At 39.2% G+C, this 23,158-nt stretch overlaps 4 protein-coding genes across 5 annotated transcripts; all 4 read right to left on the bottom strand.

Annotated features, from left to right (window-relative positions):
* Positions 1-1,786: 1,786 nt before the first annotated feature.
* On the bottom strand, positions 1,787-18,318 carry LOC131676219 (zinc finger protein 585A-like). Its single transcript, XM_058955341.1, has 5 exons — positions 17,720-18,318; positions 16,561-17,628; positions 12,026-12,540; positions 4,823-5,183; positions 1,787-3,822 (listed from the first exon to the last, which is right to left on the bottom strand). The coding sequence occupies exons 1-5, from the start codon at positions 17,983-17,985 to the stop codon at positions 2,457-2,459; spliced, it is 3,576 nt and encodes a 1,191-aa protein (XP_058811324.1). The 5' UTR covers positions 17,986-18,318; the 3' UTR covers positions 1,787-2,456.
* Positions 5,086-8,257, bottom strand: LOC131691423 (gastrula zinc finger protein XlCGF57.1-like). 2 transcript variants are annotated; one of them, XM_058977807.1, is made up of 4 exons: positions 8,183-8,257; positions 8,100-8,124; positions 7,770-8,042; positions 5,086-7,414 (listed from the first exon to the last, which is right to left on the bottom strand). In XM_058977807.1, the coding sequence occupies exons 3-4, from the start codon at positions 8,030-8,032 to the stop codon at positions 6,319-6,321; spliced, it is 1,359 nt and encodes a 452-aa protein (XP_058833790.1). In that variant the 5' UTR covers positions 8,033-8,042; positions 8,100-8,124; positions 8,183-8,257; the 3' UTR covers positions 5,086-6,318. The 2 variants fall into 2 exon arrangements, with proteins under 2 accessions (XP_058833790.1, XP_058833796.1); XM_058977813.1 differs by lacking the exon at positions 8,183-8,257 and having other exon boundaries at positions 7,791-8,042.
* On the bottom strand, positions 10,520-15,425 carry LOC131691433 (gastrula zinc finger protein XlCGF57.1-like). Its single transcript, XM_058977828.1, has 2 exons — positions 14,793-15,425; positions 10,520-12,540 (listed from the first exon to the last, which is right to left on the bottom strand). Exon 2 carries the CDS (start codon positions 12,534-12,536, stop codon positions 11,316-11,318), a length of 1,221 nt encoding a protein of 406 aa, XP_058833811.1. The 5' UTR covers positions 12,537-12,540; positions 14,793-15,425; the 3' UTR covers positions 10,520-11,315.
* Positions 18,319-21,055: 2,737 nt separating the features above from the next.
* On the bottom strand, positions 21,056-22,856 carry LOC131691443 (zinc finger protein 239-like). Its single transcript, XM_058977839.1, has 2 exons — positions 22,341-22,856; positions 21,056-22,234 (listed from the first exon to the last, which is right to left on the bottom strand). Exons 1-2 carry the CDS (start codon positions 22,601-22,603, stop codon positions 21,403-21,405), a joined length of 1,095 nt encoding a protein of 364 aa, XP_058833822.1. The 5' UTR covers positions 22,604-22,856; the 3' UTR covers positions 21,056-21,402.
* Positions 22,857-23,158: the final 302 nt, after the last annotated feature.

The raw sequence follows: 23,158 nt of genomic DNA, 5'->3' as shown, positions 1-23,158 counted from the left end.
AATCATGGCACTTAATGAAGGGTAACATACGTTTGATGAGGCACTTCCTTTACTTGCGTATAGTCGATGGACGATGTCACGAAAATGCTGGTTTTCTTGCCACAAGAACAAATTCCTTGCCAAGTCTTATATGAATTAAATCTGTTTCGGGAACCTATCCGCGAAATATTTGAGCAACGCAATTTGTTTGAAATCGGATATCGCTTCGAATCGAATCGATGCACATCCATCGAGGTTCATCAGCATCTGGTCGAACAGTTTACTTACCTGGATTCTGGTCACTGTTTGCTGTTCGAGGCTTCGGATGGTTTGTTTACTTGCTTAACACTACAGTCGTGATTCGCTGACTGGGCCACAGGCTCTGTCCAACTAACGAATTTGATTCGCTAGTTGGGCCGACTGACAAATGTCCAAAACTCTCCAAAGAAGACGTTAGTAGTGCAAATGATTGTTCAATAGATTGTCAAAGTAAATTTGGCATGAAATTTTGACATTCAGATGCTTTTTCGTAGGACAGCTCTTCACAACCACAAGTTTATGAACGTTTGTAGCTTTCATTGTACTGAACGGAATTACATTATATTTGCGCTAATCAATAGGGATCTTTAGGGGTGTGCGGGTTAAGGCATTTTCTGATGCAGATTGGTACCGTGAGTAAAAATCACATTTTTTTTTCTACTTTTAAGCACGAAACTATTGAAAAAAAAACATTTTGTAGTTTGTTTCTTTTTAGGACAATAACACACCCAAACCCATGCGATTTGCACGACTCTAGGTTGCCTCATCAGATCTACCATAGTTTGCATACGAAACTTGGGATGGCAGGCTGCTACCGGTTTGCAAAAGTACCAGATCATGCTGTGTGGGGTACTATCCCGGTTAACAATGAGGCGAACGAGATATTTGCAGATACGTCATTTAGTAGGACAACCGTCAATTTGTTGGCTGAATTTAATTTGGTTCTTTTAAATTTAAAAATCAGAAAACAATAATTAAGGTTTAAAATGTTATGCGTGTACTCGTAAGGACAGCCGCTATCAATACATATGAAAAATTGACACAATTTTTCCAAATTAAAGATCCCTATTGGAAAAGTTTTGATCAATTTTGCATTAAATTTCGAAGTATGTATGATTTCTATGAATGACGCAAAAACTTTTGAAAGTAACGCGGAAACTCCGAACTTTGATAGTCTATTTCAGGCATAACCGTCAATAGGGTGCATCGAAGAGACCTAATCGAATGGTGGGAAGTTTAGAAGTCCCGCACGCATGTTTATGATAAGTGCTTCATTCATCGTTCGCTAGTTGAATGAGAAGGACGTGGATGCATAGCTATACGGTGCACTAGCAAGAAAACAATCAGAATTTTCCTTGCCCATATATTGTTGCGTTGTTAATCAGCCTTATTCTGCATTATGACTGATCGCTTTTTGGAACGAAAGTTATTTGAACGCTCAAATTACCTACGAAAATACAACAATTATAAAGTTTTGTCGAAAATGTTTTGGGTTGTAATATTTCACCATAACTCTGAAAGGTTTGAATATTTTCAAGTAATAAGCAACGATTTGTTCAGCATATTCATAAAAGATGCAGGTGGACAATAGATGAGAAGTTTCCTAAAAACGCGTCGTTAAACCTGGTTCAAAAGTTAAGCGTGGGTAAGGATATCGGCGTTAAAGCTGAACTATAAACACTTGACAAAACGACTAATCAGAAGCTGATTTAATATTGAGATTGGGATTGGATCAAATTTTGAAAAAAAAAGTTTTTTATGCATAACATTTATTTCACAAGGCATTTGCGCCGTATTTTATTTTACAAAATATGTTAAAAGAAAATTCTTAAGACTACATTTTGTTGTTACTACGTTCTGATTGCCGCAAGGTTCTACCAAATACAAATGTGTAATTTGTATTTGGTTCTACCACAGATAACAGACATTTAGGCTAGAAGAAAATTTCTTCAAAAACCTGTGTAAACTTTCAAATTGATAACCGTTGGAAATCCGTGTTTCACTATTGCCATCTACGCAACTGTTTGCTACACATGTTTGACAGCTGCACTCCAGCTGTATTGCATAGATCACTGCGCCACCTGCAAACGTTTGCCAAACGTGTTTCAAACGTCTCATTTATTCGGAGTTTCAGTAGCGGGTATTTACACACGTTTCAAATCGAGCCTAAACGTCTGTTATCTGTGGTTCTACTGAATCGATTTTGTTGCAAATTTTCGGCAAAATTAATGCTAATAAAACCTTCCTTTCGAGCATGTCCGTATGAGCTTATAACTGATTCGCTCTAGAATACCTATCAGTCTTTCAATTTCATTGCTTTCGTTTCGTTTTTTTCTTAAAATTGTTGAAATATCCATAAATTCACAAATATCACGGTTAGTGTAAATGAGAACTCCGTATCAGATATCACTCAGTGGTAGGAATATGTTTGCGCTTCTTCAATCAACACTCGGTAATGTATCCTTTGCCACACATGTCTCAGCTGCCATATGCTTGGTTAGATAAGCCTTACGCACAAAATATTTGCTACATACAGGGCATTTGAACGACTCATCCACCGTATGAACGAGCATGTGTTTGTCCAGCTTACATTTGTGAGTATAACCTTTGCCACACACAGTACACTTGTAGGGCCAGTCATCCGTATGAACCAACATGTGCCTTGCCAGGTTAATTTTATTGTTGAAACCTTTGTCACATACAGTGCACTTGTAAGGCCGTTCATTCGTATGTATGGCCATGTGTGTGGTCAACTTATATTCGTAAACAAAACCTTTACCACACACGGTGCACTTGTAAGACCATTTGCCCGTATGCATGAGCATGTGTGTGGTCAACCTGTGCGGGTGGGTAAAGCCTTTGTTACACTCGGTACACTTGTAAGGTCGCTCCTTCGTATGAACAAACATGTGTTTCTCCAACATAAAATTGTAACTGAAACCTTGGCCGCACAAAGTGCACTTGAACGGCCACTCACCCGTATGAACGATCATGTGTTTCTCTAGTTTACATTTGTGAGAAAAACCTTCGTCACATACAGTGCACTTGAACGGCCACTCACCCGTATGAATGGGCATGTGTTCCTCCAGCTTACATTTATGACTGTAGCCTTTGCTACACACAGTGCACTTGTAAGGCCAGTCACCCGTATGAATGAACATGTGCGTTGTCAACTCAGTTTGATTGTTGCAATCTTTGTCACACAACGCGCATTTGTAAGTCCGCTCATTCGTATGAACGATCATGTGTGAGGTCAGCTGATATTTGTAGAAAAAACCTTTGCCACACACAGTGCAGCTGTTAGGCCACTTACCCGTATGAATGGGCATGTGTATTTTCAGCTTATGTTTGTGGGCAAAATCTTGCCCACAAACAGTGCACTTACACGGTCCCTCATCCATATGAAAGAGCTTGTGCTTGGTTAGGCTAGCTCGGTGGATGAAATCTTTGTCACACTCTTTGCATTTGTACTTCCGCTCACCCAAATGAACCGCCATATGCTTGGTTAAACTATTTCGGTTGGTAAAATCTTTGCCACACACGGTGCACTTGAACTGCCGCTTATCGATGTGGATGTTCTGATGGTTCTGCAAATCATGTTTCCTAGAGTATGCCTTACCACAGACATCACAACTGAATGGACGTTCACCGCTATGTATCCGGACGTGCTCGACCATGTTCCACTTATAGATGAATCGCTTGCCGCAAATCTCGCATGCGTGTGGCCGGGTGGAATCACCGGTCGGAATGGAGGATGCTTCCTGCAAACTGTCGTCTTTTGCGTAGGCTGTGGGATTCTTTACGCTGAAAATATAAGGATCGTTAGCAAGTCAGTGGCATTTTTGTTTTCGCGCTACGCTCGCTCAAACTCGACAATGAAATGTCAGCATAGATTGGCCACTAGAGTGGGACATGGTTATATGAAAAAAATAAAATTTGGCTCCGAGTAACTTTTTGAGTCCCATTTAGCTCCCAGAAGAACTCTACAAATTTTCAGCTCGATCGGTGAAACTATATTTTTGCGCCCATGGTTTAAAGTTTACATGGGGAAATTGTCTTCTGCAAATTAATTCTTCCAAGTGTTGCCCCTTACCTCTTAAAAATAAATAGATGTCTGATTTTTATAGGAAATTTGTCCAGGAAACAAAGTCTAGAAGACTGCAAACCGTTTTGATGCTTGTGGAAAAAGTTATTAAACAAAAACCGATTGATGTTTTGAAGATTGATGAAAATTTCACTTTTCATAGCATCACTGCTTCTGACAGTCTAATTATATACAAAAAGTTTCAACTTTCTCTTCTTATGTACAAAAGAAGCCTCAATTTATCCCTCCAAACCTTGCGATGTGGCCAAATAGTGTAGATAAACGATTTAGACACATTAAGGGTGGATTAAAACAAAATTGCGTATAATTGGACAACCAACAGCAGTGGTGCTAGAAAAAATGAATATTTTGTCAATCGTCAGAGCATCAATCGGTTTCTACTTAATAACTTTTTTCTCAAGCGTCAGATCGTTTTGTGGTTTTCGAGACTTTGTTTCTTTGTTAAATTTCCTTTAAAAGTCATTTAACGATTTATTTTTAGGAAGTAATGGGCGACTCCTGGAGGAATTCTTTGTAAAAGTTAATTTTCCCATACAAAATCCCATGTAAACTTTAAACAGTGGGCGCGAAAATATAGTTTCACCAATCGAGCTAAGAATTTGCACAGTTGTTCTAGGACCCAAATGGTACCTAAAAAGTTGCTCGGAGCTGGAATCTAGTTTTTGTCCCACCCTATTGGCCACTACACAACGGACTTACATTTGATTAGATACCGTATTTAGCCGTAATTGTTCGGTGCCGGTAATTTCTAAATGTAGAGTACTCTTATCCTCTGTGCCACAATCAGCTTCGGTTGAATTGTTTGCAGCAACTTCGTCGGATATTTTATTATCATCGTTGAAGCCCTGAGATTCTGTTAGCTGGAAATCTCTTGTTTCTATCTCAATTTGCTGAAACTCTTCCATATTCATATTGTATTGCAGTATTTTCAATAGTTTATGCTCTATATTATTAACTCCAGGTAAACAATAATTTGAACAAACGAACGATTCAACTGTCAAACGTGATGTATCAATGTACGCTAATTTATCGATACCCACAATTGGGTTCGATTTCGAACGTTACACTCTTAATTGTTTTACCCCTTAAGTGGGGTAACAAAATAACGCAGTTACACAACAAGGTCAAGTAGATCATCAGCATCAGTTGGATTTGGAGGTAGCGGTATAGCAATCTCGAGATTTGCAAATGATATTATCTTCACAGTTGAAACCTGGAACATCCAACCAGCGCAATCGTTTTTTTCGTTTGTTTAATGCTAATTCATGATGCTGGAAGTAGTACGCTGTATAGCGCATCATTGTACGAATATGGCGCACTATTTCCGACGTGATTCCATTGTTTAGAACCAGAGAAAATACGATTGTCGCTGGTTGGATTTTCCAGCTTTCAACTGCAACCAGAATACGTTTCTCTACCCATTTTTCGTTTGAAATACAAGCAATTGATACAACTTTTCACGGACTCGTCCCCACTTTGTGGCGATGTGGAAGTAAACGAGATGGGTATCATAATAAACACTTTATTTTGAATCAAATTATTACCTTAAGTCCCGTGCTCCGTCGGCTACGCATGTCTGACGTCAGCGATATAAACGCAACACTCGGCAATGAATCCTTTGCCACACCTACATCAAAACTGACATGTGTGTGGTTAGACTAGCTTGGTGCAGAAAACATTCGCTACACACAAACCACTTGAGCTGGCACTCACCGGTTATGAACGAGCATATGTTTGTCCAGCTTACAATTATCAAAAAAACCTTTCCCACATATAGTGCACTTGTAAGGCCAGTCACGAGCAGTTAAAAATAATCGAAGCTCTTTTTTGACGGCTGATAATGAACCTGATGCGACTCGCGGTGAATAGAAAAAATATTCATTCAAATATCTATGCTATTCATTCAGTTGAATATCGTACAGTATATTCATTTCACTAATTATCTAGGAAAATGTTCTCAAATGCCGGTAAAGCATATAAAACAACAATCATCATCGCTTACATTGTGCCACGGCCTACTTTGATGCGTTTAATTCGTTGTTGTACAGTCGCTTCGTGTAATAATCGGAGATGAATGAAAATCTGCATGGATGAATGGGCGGTTTGTTCGTTTGACGTTTTCAGCTGCGTCACTGAATATTGAAAATGAATGCGGCTGAATACGATCAATTTTCATTCAATGAATTTGTATATTTTTAACTCTGATCACGAGTATGACTGTTCATGTGCCTTTTGCGGTCAGAGGGAAGGTTAAAACTTCTGTCACACACTGCACACTTGTAAGACCGCTCATTCATATGAAATCGCATGTGTGTGCTCAGATATTGTTTATACATGAAACCTTTTCCACAAACAGTGCACTGATAAGGTCGTTCACCCGTATGAAGGAGCGTGTGTTGCGTCATGTCCGCTGCACAGGCAAAACCTTTGCCACACGTCGTGCACTTGAACGGCCAATCACCCGTATGAAGGAACATGTGTCTGGTCAGCTTATATTCGTGAGCATAACCTTTACTACATATCGTGCATTTGAAAGGCCAGTCGCGTGTGTGAGTAACCATGTGTTTAATTAGCTTATAATTTGTGGCAAAATCTCTGCCACACTCGGTGCATTTGAAAGGCAGCTCGCCTGTGTGAATGACCAAGTGTCTGTTGAGGGTAGTTTGATAGTTATAACTTTTATCACACATAGTGCACCTGTAAGGTCGGTCATTCGTATGACTGACCATGTGTTTGTTCAGCTTATGTTTGTGGGTAAAATCTTTGCCACAAACGGTGCATTTGTAAGGCCGCTCACTCCTGTGAATGTGCAAGTGTGCGGATAGGTTCGCTTTGAGGGTAAAACCTTTGCCACACACAGTGCAATTGTATGGCCGTTCACCCGTATGAAGCAGCATGTGTTTGCTCAGACTTGGTTGATGGATAAAATGTTTGCCACACACGTCGCATAGGTAGGGCCGCTCACTCGTATGACCGACCATGTGATTGGTTAGCTTATTTTTGTAGCTAAAATATTTGCCACATACGGTGCACATATACGGTTTATCGGTGTGAGTGTATAGATGACGCAGCATATCGCATTTCTTAGAGAATGTATTACCGCAGATAGTGCAACTGAAATGCCGTACATGTGTTCGGACGTGATCGCTTAAGCCCTTCTTTCGACTGAATCGTTTGCCGCATAGCTCGCATTCGAAGGGTTGTGTGGAATCGCTGGTTGACATTGCGGGTGGAAGCTGCGAACTGTTCAAGGCGTCATCTTGCGTGTATGAGATTGTGAGATTTCTTTCCCTGAAAATATGAGTATAATTAGTTAACTAATAGCGTTTTCGTTGTTGCCTAACGTAAGGCCAGCAACTACATCAAATAGCATAAGTTCAAATGTTTGCGTTTCGACTTCGTCTCTTCAGAACAATGACACTTGATTACTGCACCAGCCTTACGCTAGTCGAAAATTGGAAATACTTCCTTACTAACGATGTCTCGTAAGAGAAGAAGTTCTGTTTGCTGGTAAAACTTTGAAATCAAAACTCGTTTTAAGCCATCAAGTCAATGCACTTGCATGGTTCTGAAGAGCCGAAATTTGCTTTTCAGGGGGGAATCTTATATAAACTTAACTACTCAAAAGAAAACAAAACGGGCTCACTTTTGATCCGATGCATTGTACCTTTTCAAATCAATTGCTAGTTGCTCGATGTCTGATCCTTTCGACGGCCGAGTTCTCTTTTTCTCTGTCCCACAGCTCGCATCCGAGCCATCCAAAAAATGTATTTCCGCTGGTTTAGTTTCAGCGACATCGTTTTGCCCTAGTTTATCGAATATATGATCGGTAGCGTCAAGGCACGGAGCTTCCGACAGCTCGAAATCTTCTATTTCTAGCTTAATCTGCACGGATTCTTCCATATTCATATTTTTTATTCTGTAAATCAAAATCAATTTTAAATTTTTTCTCGCAGCGAATGTTTACTCTATATACCCGAAGCAACTATGTATTTCATGACCTGTCAAATAGTGTAAACTAACAGATTATCGTACTCAATAAAATTACAATCTACTTACCGGAGTATTTATGGTACAGTTTTTACACTATTTTCAATAGTAGATTTTTTTACTCTGTCGATATTGATGAATAAGATAAACATTGAAATATTTTAACTCGATTAATGCAACTAATCGATTAATTTTCAAAATGATCAAATGTTTAATCGATTGTCACATTCTGTCACAATAGACTGAATCGATTAGTTTGTTATGTATCAACCTCAACGCTTTTTTGTGAAAAGGGCGATATTTACAAATCTCGACTAACATATGATTAGGGCCGTAAAGCCAATGATGTCAAACCGAGAAAAACGAATTTTTCCATATCTTGTCTTCTTGTTGAAAAACGAATTTTTCCATATCTTGTTTTATTCATTAATAAAAGCGGTCTACTATTTCTGATGAAAAAATGTCACTATTAGATGAATAAAGCATTATTATTATACTTCAAATATCAAAATATGAGCAAATATCAAAATATTGAGCCGTTAACTTGAGTCCTTGACTGACTTTCAAATAAAACGTAAGCGTATTAAAGCCCTTTACTACATTATAATATTTTACTGTTATTAAGTTTGCACGAGTTATTCATAAAGATATTGGCGATGCAAGAAGTTCATAGAACCTTTGCTTGGAGAATACACTGATAAAATCAAGTACCCATTAATGCGTAGAAAACTACTTATTTTCAATAAAAGTGGAAAAACCCAGTAAATGGGTAAAGCGTTTGTGCCCATAAATGAGTACAGACCTTGTACGTCAACCTAGGCATGTTTCACCCATTATTTTTCGCAGAACTGTTACAACAAAATGCGTAAAAAATACCCATTCATGAAATTCGCGCCAGAATGAAAAATACTGTCAATAGAATTATTTCTGAATTAAAAAAAATAACATAACATTCATTTCACATGATTGTTTCCTTATAAAAGTATAGGAATCTAGATAGAAATCCTATTCTAAAACTACTTAACAAAATTAAACCGCCAACTGGATATATTTTTGATGACTGGATCTTTTGGCTGCTCTAAAAATGCCTAACTGGCGCATATTTTCAACATCCTCAGTAGTCTAAACAGACGTTGTTTTCGGAGCATTGCCGAAATGTTCCGTTTCCACCACGGACCCCTATGCAGGGCGATAATTTACAGGTTCCACTACGATCCTTAGTTTGCAGGTTAACTCGCTTGAAATAATGCTTGAGGATTTTTCACCCATTATCAAGATCAATATACCCATTGACATTAGCTCATCGAGTAGTTGTGCAATGGATAAAAAGTACTCATTGTTAAAAACAAAAAAAATACCCATTTTTTGACAGCGCGAATAGCTTCCAAAAATGGGCAATTTGAATACATAAAATGGGTAAAGTTTTTTTACCGTGTATGATTGAGTATCTCGTTTTTTTTCAAAAGGGCCAATAAACGTAAACTTGGTGTAAAAGTTATTTTGTTGCAATTTTACCAAATCACTTCACTGTTAGTGGTGCTTATCACCAGCTGCACCAAGATATGGTAGATTTGTTCTAATCCAACTGGCTAGGTCATCATCAAACGAGTTCTTGCGGTGTTGTTACTACTCATGCAGCGACCCTTAACTGTTGGCTAGGGATGTGAGTTTTGCCACTTTGTTGCGACCTCTGATGATTAATAACCGACACCACAACCGTTCTTCCCATGTGATACAGCTGCTCTGCCTCCTTTGCTCGCCTTTTCCTGTCAGTTGTGGAGGAGAGCAATGTTCGTTTGACTTATCCTCCACAGCGAGAGTAGCTGGTGCTTTTGTAGTCTTGACACTTAGTCGGGAAAGTGAAATTCTACACCAGATTAAACCGACAAAACCGTTCTCAAACGTGAAAAATTTACAGCTTTACTTTAACGTAGTAGTAAAAAGCGATTAAAGTGCTCTAAAATGCCGAACAATCGCTTTGATTCCAATTTCTGTCTAGTACCACTCAAAATCCTCCACCCTCTCCAGAGGTGGCAACCAACCCGCCGTCGGAAGCAAGCGAACCTGTGATCCACTCGTTTGCCCGGCTTACTCAAACATAGGGGCTATTCCTAGTTTAAGTGAGCGGTAGCGAAGTCGGACAGCACACGCAAAAGCGATGTGGCGTAGCCATATTGGGTGGCGGAAAAATTGGCAACGCTAGCAAAATGTAAACACAAATGAACACTCTGGATGAACCTAGCGTCAATTGTCATTTCGACGAGTTTTGATTCGAGCCAATAATATGGGCTCAAAGCTCGCTGATTCCACGCCGTATTCATTTACTAGAGAAACCAAGAATAAGATCGGTCCGCAAAATTTTCATAGTCAGTGCCAATTATGGCGAACAATCGGTTCAAAGTTAATTATCAGCCGCAGGAACTGATGGTTCGGTGAAGGTGAAGAAGGTCGGTCCAGCAAGTCTGTCACTAGCAGCAGTAGCCAGTGCGAACGAACGTTTTAAAAAGGCAGTTCGGGTCAGGATCCATGAGAGCTCATAAAGAGAGTAAGGGCAACGTACCATCAAGCCCAAAGTAAACGAATTGATTTGAGTACGATCCGGAAATGTGTTTCGCTAATCACAGGCGCCTCATCGCACGAACGCGTGGAGTGGTCCGTCCAGTGCAAGGACGAGAAAAACTTCAATAAAGCCCAACAGCGATCCTTTCTTGAATTTCTATTTCTTCTCCTGGACGACGGCGGTTGGATCACAAACAAGTTAGTTACTCTCCTATTCTAAAATAAGTTATAGCAAAAAAAAATACTTGTAAAATTTTCCAAGGGCTTTCGGAAGATTCTCGGGAACAGAAACGGTGGACTGTCGGCTTTGAAAGTTGAACGCAGGTATTGCAATCCCTCATGGAGCTACTTACCTCTGCGGATATCCTGGACCATAAAATGGATCGGAAAAATCATTCTCCCGACTCATTGTAAATCAAGAAAAATAAGGGTATCGAAGATTGCCAGGCGGTTCGAAGCGAATGTTTACTCTTTACGAAACTACTCTACTCTTTGAAAGTGCGTGCATCTATTCCTGCATTTCAATTTTGTTTAAAAGTGGCAACGTTTCTCAAATCCACTAGTGAACGACTTGCTAATTTTCGTCTTGTAGCAAATTCTTAGCTGCTGCAATCACATGTCATGTTTCTGAGTTTGTGCTTCATCAATCGACGTTCGGATTCACATCCTTTGTCATACACTTCTCAGCTGTCACATGTGCGGTTAGACTAGCTTTGTGCACGAGCATGTGTTTGCCCAACCTACTTTCGTGAGTGTAACCTTTGCTACACACATTGCATTTGTAAGGCCAGTCTTGCGTATGAATCAACATGTGCCTTGTCAGATCAGTGGAACTGTAGAAACCTTTATCACACACTGTGCATACGAAAGACCGCTTACTCGTATGAAGGCGCATGTGGCTAATCAGGCGATACTTCTGCATATAATCTTTTCCACACACAGAGCACTTGTGTGGCCGCTCACCCGTATGAACGAGCATGTGTGTAGTCAGGTACGTTTGACGGGAAAAACCTTTGCCGCACGTAGTGCACTTGAATTGCCAATCACCCGTATGAATGACCATGTGTTTGTTCAGCTCAAATTCTTGAGCATAACCTTTTCTACACATAGTGCACTTGAACGGCCACTCTTTCGTATGAACGAACATGTGATTGGACAGTCTATATTTTGAGGGAAATTTTTTGCCGCACTCGGTGCAGTTGAACGTCGTGCCTGTATGAACGAGCATGTGTGTTGTAAGGCTAGTTTGATGATTATAACTTTTATCACATACAGCGCATTTGTAAGGCCGCTCATTCGTATGAGTGAGCATGTGCATGTTAAGTCTATAATTTGAGCCAAAATCTCTGCTACACTCGGTGCACTTGTAAGGCCGATCACTCATATGAACGGACATGTGTACGCTCAGGTTCGGTTTGCGGGTGAAGCCTTTACCACATACGTTACAAATGTACGGCCGCTCATCCCTGTGCAGAAGCATGTGGTCGGTTAGGCTTGTTTGGTGAATAAAAGCTTTGCCACACACGCTGCATTTGTGCGACCGCTCACCCTTATGAACCGCCATGTGTTTGATGAATCGGCTTTTCCGGTCAAAATCTCTGCAGCACATGGTGCATTTGTAAGCTCGCTGTTCGGTGTGGATGAACTGATGACGCAGCAGATCGAAACTCCTAGAGAATGCCTTACCGCAGACATCGCAACTGAAGGACCGGTCATGTTTTCTGGTGTGATTCTGCAGGTTCTTCTTCCGACTGAATCGTTTGCTACAAATCTCGCATTCGTATGGTTGGGTGGAATCGTGGGCTGAAATAGGGGATGCTGCTTGCAAACTGTTGGAAGTTTCTTCTTGTGCGCAGGAGGCCATGGTACTGTGATGAAGAGAAACAGAGGGCGAGAGAGAGAGAGAAATTATAAAATAAAATTGTAGGAGCAGAGAGAGTATACTGTTAAAAAAGAGATAGAATTAAATGATTCGAAAGAAGTTCTTCAATTGTGTGATTGACTTTGAGCTGATTGTAATAGGCTTATAAAAGCAGCGCATCACACATTCGATGAAATAATCGAAACTGCAACTGCTTTAAACCCAAATTTTCCATAAATTATATAAAGGGCCAATCTGCTTGTTCGATGTTCAATGGGGCCAATCTTGTCATTAAATTAGATTTGACTTAATTCTTCTAACTTTCGGTGTAATATCAGACCTGAAAGGTATTTTCTTGTGCGAGGCAGTATGCACAATCAAGCGAAATGAAATAGTAACAATTTTCTAAATATCGATGTCAACATTTCATAAGGCATTAAATACAATATGCTAATGTTGAGAAAATGGCGTCTGAAAAATTACCGCGTACTTTATTTTCCCAGTTATGAACAGGAGCTTGATTTAAGGACCAAACAGCGTAATGTCGTGTTAAATTAACCATTTTTTCGAATAATATACCAGATTTATTAAATAAATTGTATTTTGAACGATTTTTGCAGATAAATGTTTTGGTCCCTTTTCAAACATCACACTGGTATTATGCCCTCCCCCATTAGGTTTTACACCACCGCACAAAATGAGCCGGATGAACTTCGTTTGACAATTCTCGGTTATTTGTTTACATAGGAGTTACGTGAGATCGAATGTGACAGATGAGCACCCGTTGCAATCGAACTCACGCAACTGACAAAGTAAACAAACCACCGAGAATTGTCAAACATGAACTTCATTCATCGTGAGTTCATTCGTGTCGTCATCTTGTAGAACTCAATAATCCCTTTTCGGCGAGACGTTAGCTTATAGTTCATGCGGGTGAACCCTTTTGTTTACAGCAACTGATTATGTCACGTTTATTTTGATCCCTTACTCGGTGTTGGGATGTTTTTGTACCCTTTTCAAGTATATCATAGGATTAAAATAAATTTGACTAAATCAAGAGTGCTGATTCAAATGATCCTTAGTGACAAATGTAAACAAACTGAGTTATTTGCAGCACAGCATTACAACATAGCTAACGAATAACGAAAACCAGGACTCATTATACCCAGTATTTATCAAAATAACAAGCATTATATAAAAAGTCGCAAAGTTTTCATGATCATGTTTTGAAATTTTGCACTTGAGACCTTTTAAATTGAAAGGACATATGGGTGAAATATTTCAAAACCTCTGCAACTGTTCATAGGCGCCATGCAAAATCGACGCAGGATTCATTTTATTCTATGGTTTTCCCACTGCACATAGGTACGTAGTAAAAATGTCCTAAGCATCAAAATAAAAGAAATTATTTTCTTCTGTTCGTGCGACTTATTTTTGAAGTTGAATTTAGAAAGTATAATAAATTAAATGATAATTGAAAAGGTTAGTTATTCTAAAGTAAAATTCGTTGATTGTAACCACTTTCAGCCAACGGTTTGTTAATATAAACTAAAGTTTCCCGCATTTTTTTCTGCAAGACTTCTTTTAAATCCAGTGCAACTATTTACCATGGTAATGAAGAACATTCGGATTTCCGAAATCACTTTTTCGAAAACTGAAGAAATTCAATATTCGTCGTAAGAGCTATCTTTGCTGAAAAAAGCCTTATGTGCAGCGTCGTACGATTATTGTGCCCGAAAAAAGACCTATGTAAAAGGTCCTATAATTTCCAAAAGGACGCATCATTCTAAAGCGCTTAAAAACTACATTAGCAGCACACATTTCTTATTTTTAGTATTATTTAAATAAAGAGCATAGTCCTTAGACTATATTGGCATTATTGTTCCATCAAAACACATATTTGTTTCTATAATAGGGATTTGTTTTAGGTCTCTGAAACTTCAGCCTCGTTTTTCTCAGTTCGAGCTCAATGTCACTTAGGATCGTTTGAATAAGTACTCTTGAAATCCTCTTCTGCATGCAATCTCAATGTTTACATTTTGCAGATAGACCCTTTTCAATTTTTTGACTAGATAGTATATCTCGCTCGCTACAAGTGTAGCACCAAACTAGAAATAGTTTATATCAACATAATATTAACGATGTAGAGTCTCTTCGGTGTCTTTACCTATTGGGTGAGCCATTACACAAAAAAGGAGTTTTTGTTTTGTTTTTAGCTTAGTCCGCAGGTACACTTTCCAATTCATATTAGATACATACCAAAGCGATCTTTTAAAAAAAAATCGTTCCGAATGATGGCTGAAGCTGCTCTTTCTCGAACTGATATAAAGTGTAAACTGACAAACTATCGTACTCAATACAAGTACAAATCACTTTTTATTCGGTCTTTGCGGCATTTAACTGTAATTCTCTATTTTACATAACTGATGTTCCGAAGTAATTGTAAATAACCGAAGAATGTTTAATCGATTCAAGTTCTGTCATAATAGAGTGAATCGATTAATTATGATCAGGGGTGTGGGTTATGATCGAGTATCTCGCGTTTCTTTCAACAGGGCCAGAAAACCCAAACTTAATCGAGAGAAATGAGTTTGAAGTTTGGTAACTGCAATACCAATTTCGATTTCAACACGATAGCGAATTTAGTAAAAATAATTTACACTTTCTTTGTGTTTTGACCTATATTTTGATAGAAGGCAATAATTTCTTTTATTTGATTCAATCAGATTTTGTTCTAAAGAGTTTTGGGACTTTAGGTTGTCCGCAGACGAGGTATCAGGACCAACCCCGTGAAAACTGTTTGTTGCCTGAAGCTGCCACCAAAAGCCAGTAGCGCTAGCTACGTTTCAAATGTTTAAGGTCTATTCACATGAACTATACAACACTGTTTGAAAGTGGGAATCAAAATAAGTAAATAATAACAATAGATGAAAAATCACGATTTTTCTTACATTGCTTATTCTCTATAAAGTCCGAACGCTTTTATCACCTGAGTTTTAGTTAAGCACATCAAAATGAAGTTTATTTGTGTTCGACAAGTTTCAGGTCGGGTTAACAATATTGGCTCGTAGCAATGTGAACGTTGCTTAAAGCGCGTTAGCTGTCATTTTTGGCAACTATCCGAGCCAGGAAGCCAGCTTATGTTGGTTTCACTCATTTTTCAAAGAAACGTCATTCACCTTCTTGATCAGGACACACACCACAAAAAATATTTTGTTCTTGCTATTCTATGCATTTTAATATTTTTGTATGGTGCGTATCCTTTTTCCTCATCTACGGGCAGCTTTATTCTATTTAACATTAGTTACTCACTTTGGCTCTTTACTGAACATTAACTGCATGTAGAAAAAGCTGCATATTTGATTTGAAAAATAATCAATGTCCATTCAATCATTCATTGTTTATTACAGTCGTGACTCGCTGGTTGGACATTTTTTAACTGAATCGCTTTTTAGTTGGACCTCCGCTAGTTGGACCAATGTCTCACTAAAAAGCATCTGAATGTCAAAATCTTATGTCAAATTTACTTTGACAATCAATCTGACAGTGATTAGAGATGCGAATAGATGCAATTACACTACTAACGTCTCCTTTGGAGAGTTTTTGACATCTCTCAGTCGGTCCAACTAACGAATCAAGTTGGACAGAGCTGTGGCCCAACCAGCGAATCACGACTGTACTAATTATTTGGTCTGAAAAAAATATTTCATTATAACAATACACATTTCAATAATTTTGTCTCAATTCAAATAAAATACTTATTGTAAAAAGGAATGAAAATATTGTCGATTGAAACAATAAATGTTATTAAGTTAAATAAATTTATTATCTCCCGAATAATACATTTATTTGTTATTTAAATTTAATCCATAATAATCCCACATGTGAGTAGTATGAATACGTTTGTGCTTCATCAATCGACACTCGATAATCAATCGTTTGCCACACACCTCAGCTATAATGTATATGCTCATAGTAGCGTTGTACAAACAATATTTACACCACAGAGGGCACCTGAGCGACCTCTCATCGCTGGGTATGAGCCAGCATGTGTCTTGACAGTTTAGTTGAATTGCTAAAACTTCTGTCACACATAGCGCACATGTAAGACCGCGTATGAAGACCCATGTGCACGTTCAGCAGACATTTTTGAATAAAACCTTTTCCACACACAGTGCATGTGTAGGGTAACTCACCCGTATGGAGGATCAGGTGTGTGGTCAGGTTCGTTTGAGAGGCAAAACCTTTGCCACAGGTAGTGCACTTGAATGGCCACTCATCCGTATGCACGAACATGTGTCTGGTCAGCTCAAATTCTTGAGCATAACCTTTGCTACACACAGTGCACTTGAACGGCCACTCATTCGTATGAATGAACTCGTGATTGGTTAGTCTATATTTTGAGGGAAATTGTTTGCCACACTCAGTGCATTTGAACGGGAGCTCTCCCGTATGAATGAACATGTGTGTTGTAAGGATACTTTGATGGTTATAACTTTTATCACATACAGCGCATTTGTATGGCCGCTCATTCGTATGAGTGAGCATGTGTTTGTTAAGTCGAAATTTTGTGGTAAAATCTTTGCTACACTCGGTGCACTCATAAGGCCGCTCACCCTTGTGAATGAGCATGTGTGTAACCAGGCTCGCTTTGACGGTAAAACCTTTGCCACACACGTTGCAATTGTGCGGCCGGTCATCCCTATGAAGGATCATGTGATTGGTCTGGCTAGTGCGGCGGGGAAAACCTTTGCCACACACGTTGCACTTGTACGGCCGCTCATCCCTGTGAATGGGCATGTGTTTGGTTAACGCACCTTGGCTGATAAAACCTTTGCCACAAACGGTGCACTTGCACGGCCGCGTATTGGTGTGCAGGTACTGATGACGCCGCATATCACAGCGCCTAGAGAATGCTTTACCGCAGACATCGCAACTGAAAGACCGTTCGTGTATACGGGCGTGTTCCTGTAGGTATCTCTTCCGACTGAACCGTTTGCTACAAATCTCGCATTCGTATGGCTGTGAGGAATCGTCGGTTGAAATGGGGGCTACTACTTGCAAACTGTTCGAATCAGGAATTGAATCAGTTGCGCTGAAAATATTAGAAACGTGGTGTGGCACCAACGTGATAGCGAAAACTTTATTAAACCAGCTTCCACACAAAAGAAAATAAACAGACTCACGTTTGATCAGATGCATTGTAGATTTTGATATCGTGCGGTGATTGTTCGGTGTTTGTACTTTCCAAGAGTCGAGTACACCTTTCCTCTGTGTCACATTCGTTATTTGAAGAACTAAAATTTTCAATTTCAATATCTGTAGCTTTATTTATGTCGTCATCGTCTTGCTGGTTTTTGAATATTTGATCGGCATCATTAGAGCACTGAGCTTCGATTAAATCGAAATGTTTCGTTTCTAGCCTAATCTGCAGCGACTCTTCGATATTCATTCTATATCAAATTTTATCTGCTCTAATCAAGTAACTCATATCCAAAGCATTTTTCCTTGTCCTGATACTAGGTGTAAACCAACAGAATACCGTATGCAATAAAATTACAATAACCACTTCTGGCGATTTCGCAAATTTTATTTGCTTCGAATGTTATTTCTAACAAAAGCTCATCTTGCTTGGTCTGATATACAAGATAAACAAAACAGATTATCGTACTCAACAAGTTTTCAAATTTTTTACTTGCCAAAACATTTCTGATACAGTTTGTACAGTATTTAATATTCTATTTTACATTATCGATAACGTAAACAAGTTCACTATAAAAAGTAATCTGCCAATGAAACTCGCTTACAGTAACTAATCGATTATTCTTCCTAAATAATTCGATCATGAATCGACCAAAGGGCCGTAGTCGCAATGATATCGAGTCGAGAAAAATAGCTTTGAAAATTCGGTTCAGAAAATTAAATCGTATTTTAACAGTGTTTGCATACTGCGCCTTCAAATGTATTGAAACACTTTGAAACAATACTAGTTTTCGGAAGCATAACTAAAATGTTTTATATAATAACGTTTTCGTTGATAAAATTGAAAACAGATTATTTCGCCGAGTGTTGTTATGAAATGTTGATTAGGCCATTTTTGAGTCGCCCTCTTGTTTTGACGACTCTCAATTTCGTCCTGCAGTGTCGCCAAAAAACAAAAATCAAATGTGGCTTTCGCCGTGCTCGCTGGAGGGGAAAATTTGTTATTCTCCCTGGGCGTAACAAGCACTTGGTTTTTGTTTAGGGCGAGTCTGTTTACGGACCTTGTAAACAATGATGCTGTCAATTTCGCCTGTATACACTCCTTAGAAATGCAGAGGCGTAACCCGCCTGGCTTTTTGTTTACAGTCGAAAGTCGGATCCGCCGTTTTGTTTTTTATTGATTTTCATGAAGTGTGAAATATTTATAAATGAGTTTTTATATTTTTTATAAAGTATTTTTACTCCTCTTTCAGATATTAATCAAATCTCTGTTTGTGTACATTTGTTAGTTTCGCCCATTTGTCGGTTCACGATCGAATTGTTTGTCAAACTTTAATCGGGGCCCAGTTAAACTCAGCCGGAAATGAACCGGAATTCTGGCTGGTTCCAGTTCGTATTCCGGCTCTAGTGACACAACCGATTCTAGTTAGAATCGGTTGTGTCACTGGAGCCGGAATACGAACTGGAACCAATCAGAATTCCAGTTCATTTCCGGCTGAGCTTTACTGGGGGGGAGAGGAAATTAATTACCCAGTGACGAAAACGGCGGGTTGACCATTGTAAGTCGAGTTGAACATTTTGAAGTTTGATTCTACTCGCCTACAAACAGAATTTTATTTATGCATCGATAGCATACTTTTCTATCTGCCTCTCGTTTCTTCTGCTATAAATTTTATACATTGAACATATTCGGTCTATCCACTCATTGAATGCTTACTAGAAGTATATGCATGAAAATGCATAAAAGCAAAGCAGAAGAAAAGACGGGAATAGAAAGTATGCTAACTATGCATATTACTGTTTCTCAGTGTACCTCTACCGTTTTCTCTTGAGACAGAAACCAGTTCGGAAAACGTGTCACAGGATGTGGGTCCCTGTGTATTTTAAATGGTGCTCGGGATTTTAAATCCCGTGGCGGGAGATGAGTCTACACAAAAATGAGTTTTTATGAAGTGTAAACTCAACCGCGGGAAAGATCACGGGATTTTCAAAATCGGACCGGGAACAATTCAACATAAATTGTTTCCGACGGGAAAATGTATTTTTATAAGGCCTGAAATTCGGTGCAAGATACTGTTGGTATTTTTTGGAAGCAGCAGAGTTTTTGGTTTGACAGTTTGGAGAGATCTCGGCGGAAAATTTTCCCTGATCAAATCCCGCGCCCCATTTCCCGAACTGTAAACTACCCCAGAGCTTAAAAAAATTGACATTGCTGCATGAACTTGAAAGAAAACGAAATTCAATTCATGCCCGCTGCGATGAATGAAATTTTTGGGTCGTTTCCATCGTCATTCGTTCTCCCGACGCAGCACTTTCAGGTACGGACATGTTCGGTTTCAGAAGCAAAGTGAATTATATTTCTATGCTGGCTCTGAGAGGAATTATCGATCAAAAGTACACCAGATATAGATTACGCAGTTCACTTATGCTCGAAAATGTAGAAGATGCTAACTTCTGCCTTCAAACTGTCGACATAATAACAAATGAATGCTTTGGTTGGTGAATGAATTTATATTTCCTCTGCACTCAAGCATTCGATTCTGCATGAAATTTCAGTCAGTTGGAAAGTGAATGAATGAGAGGTGTTGAATCTGAATGTCGGTTTCGGTAAATGCAAGCAGAAATAAGTAACTGATTTTGAAATTGCGTAACACTGAACTACCCTAATAAATATCTTATGATCCAAGAGCCTAACGACCTGTTCAGAGAATCATCCAAAGTATAAGTGGAATCGTTGGACTATATGGGTTAAAGTTCGTGTATAATTTTTTTTATTGGGGTAGCTACTGTACACCTCGGGAATTTTACCGCGGCATTTGGGCCGCGATTTTGCGTCGGATTTTCATCACGGAAAATTTTCCGCCGTTATCTCTCCAAACTGTCAAAATAAAACTTCTACTGTTTATAAAAAAATATCAGTTGTTTCAGAACAGCACAGATTTTTAAATGCAATAAAAACATAATTTTTCCTGACAGAAACAATTCATGTTGAATTATTTCCGCCCGGATTGTTGGTGCGGAGAATTTTAAAAACTCGTGACATTTTCCAGAATCGGGTTTACACTCCAGGAATGTTGATTTTTCCGTGCAGACTTTTGTTCCGTCACGGAAAATCAAAAATCCATCTCCCATTTCAAATGGCTGGGGAACAAAATCCCGCTACTGTACACTTCGGGAATTTGATTAAATTCCCGAAGTGTACAGTAGCCTTTAAGTAGGTTATGTTGCAGAACAACTCGAGTCTACAACAAACGACGAACTCTGAGTTCGCGCAATGTGAAAGAAATAAAAGAAAGATCGTTTGAATTGCATAAGTGTATCAGCAAAACCGTTTATTATCGAATAGAAAGATATGAACAGAACAAAATAAATTCGAGCACGGTGTTGCTCATGATATTCCACTTGAAGTGTCGATAGGAGTATGCATCACTACCGCAATTTAAGCAAAACTTGCTTTATTGCTAGATATATTCTAAGCCAGTAAAAACTCGGTTAACGATGACGCATGTTACATGGAGTCGAGAAGTCCTTTCCATTCCGCAACCATTTCACCTATTTGATACATTTTTTTCAGTTGATTCATCGTGGATGTTGACACTTCCAAGTGTCGAATCGGCAACATTTCTGGACAACGTTTCGTCCAAAAATATCCCGCAGATAACCGATATTATAGTGAGCTCGTGTGACTAAGTCTGTGTTCCGCTGCTTCCTGCTCTGTAGCAGATTCCTTCCCGCAAATATTACACATGTGACGCCGCAGAGCATCATGAATTTCTTTGTGCTTCAAAATCATGTGCAAGTTCACGCTAGATTTCTGGGCAAAATCTTTACCACACACCTTGCATTCGTACGGCCGTTCACCCGTATGCTGGTACATGTGTGTGGTCACACTTATTTGGCGGGTAAAATCTTTGCCACACACGTCACACTTGAACGGCCTGGTATGTTTAAACATATGTTTGGTTAACCTGTTTTTTAAGACGAAATCTTTGTCACACACAGCGCACTTGTGAGGCCGCTCACTCGTATGGGTGAGCATGTGTACGTTCAGGTTCTTTTTTTGTGTAAAACCTTTGCCACACACAGTGCACTTACACGGCCGCTCAGCCGCATGGACCAGCTTGTGTTTGTTCAGGCTAGTTTCGAGAAGAAACTCTCTGTCACACATGTTACACTTGTACGGTCGCTCACTCATATGAGTCTCCATGTGCCGGGTCAACCTGTTTTGATAGGCAAAAGTTTTGCCACACTCGGTGCACTTGTACGGTCCCTTACCGGTGTGGTCGTACCGATGATTCACCATATCGTCTCTCCTAAAGAATGCCTTACCGCAGATATTGCAACGGAAAGGCTTTTCACCTCGATGCTTCCGGACGTGTAAGACCAGGTTCGCCTTTCGGACGAATCGTTTGCCACACAGATCGCATTCGTGGGACCGCCTAGAATCGCCGGTAGAAATGTCGTCAGGTGCTATTTTTTTAGCTTTGGGATTTTCTTCGCTGAAAATTTAAGAACCGTTAGCAAACTAATTTTTTTTTGCAGTTAAACTACACCGATGTAGCAACATAACGTTAGGCCAGCCACTAAAACAAAAAACGAACTCACTTATGATCAGGTGCATCGTAGCTTTTGAAATCGAGTGGATATTGCTCGGTGTCTGAACCTTCCAATAATTTAGTACTCCTTTCCTCTGTACCAGAATCCTTATTTATGCAATCTAAAGTATTATATTTGATATCGATTGTTTCACTTGTGTCGACATCGTCTTGCTGTAGGTTATCGAATATTTGATCGGCATCATTGAGGTACTCATCTTCTGTTACATCGAAATCTTTTGCTTCTAGCTTAATCTGCAGGGACTCTTCCATAATAATTCTGTATCACTAATTTTTTAAATCGGGGTTTACAGTATTTTCTATCGCACAATGGACCACAACAAGGTCCGCAAATTCTACTTTATTTACCTTATTGTATGATTATTTAAATGTTTGTTGTTGTTTCTACGCGATGACGTGTTAGGCTCGAGGTACTGTGATGGCTCCATGCATGTTGTTGCCCTCTGGTAATTTTTGACGCAGCTTGTTTACGGTTTCAACCAAGCCATCTTTTCAAACTTCATGATTTTTATTATTTTTCTAATTTTTCTAGAGTCTGGGAGGCTCTGGTATATCAATCAATGTTCTTTTATGCGCGCGTATTTGATGTACCAAAAAAGCCATGTTCCAATGTATCCAGTTCTTCAGATATATCACTTCCACGCATTCCTTTCTTGAGTTACCATCCAACTAAAAAGCATCTGAATGTCAAATCCAGTTTGACAATCAAATTGACAATAATTAAAGATATTAGCAGATGTACATCCTTATTTCATACTATGTTGCGTTTCGGCTTCGCCTCATCAGTCGCGTCAAGCCGGCGCTAAT

Source organism: Topomyia yanbarensis, chromosome 1 (genome assembly GCF_030247195.1).
Source record: "Topomyia yanbarensis strain Yona2022 chromosome 1, ASM3024719v1, whole genome shotgun sequence".
NCBI classification, from domain to species: domain Eukaryota; kingdom Metazoa; phylum Arthropoda; class Insecta; order Diptera; family Culicidae; genus Topomyia; species Topomyia yanbarensis.
The sequence above is the reverse complement of the archived record's forward strand: the minus strand, read 5'-3'. Positions and strand labels throughout refer to the sequence as shown.

Excerpts from the sequence above, each read along its gene's own strand:
- LOC131691423 (XM_058977807.1), bottom strand. The coding sequence starts at position 8,032 with ATGAATATGGAAGAATCCGTGCAGATTAAGCTAGAAATAGAAGATTTC. Across the intron at positions 7,415-7,769 it reads TACAATGCATCGGATCAAAA|GGAAAGAAATCTCACAATCT; the intron begins GTGAGCCCGTTT and ends TCATATTTTCAG.
- LOC131691433 (XM_058977828.1), bottom strand. The coding sequence starts at position 12,536 with ATGGCCTCCTGCGCACAAGAAGAAACTTCCAACAGTTTGCAAGCAGCA.
- LOC131676219 (XM_058955341.1), bottom strand. The coding sequence starts at position 17,985 with ATGAATATCGAAGAGTCGCTGCAGATTAGGCTAGAAACGAAACATTTC. Across the intron at positions 17,629-17,719 it reads TACAATGCATCTGATCAAAC|CGCAACTGATTCAATTCCTG; the intron begins GTGAGTCTGTTT and ends TAATATTTTCAG. Across the intron at positions 3,823-4,822 it reads AATACGGTATCTAATCAAAT|CGTAAAGAATCCCACAGCCT; the intron begins GTAAGTCCGTTG and ends TTATATTTTCAG.
- LOC131691443 (XM_058977839.1), bottom strand. The coding sequence starts at position 22,603 with ATGGAAGAGTCCCTGCAGATTAAGCTAGAAGCAAAAGATTTCGATGTA. Across the intron at positions 22,235-22,340 it reads TACGATGCACCTGATCATAA|CGAAGAAAATCCCAAAGCTA; the intron begins GTGAGTTCGTTT and ends TTAAATTTTCAG.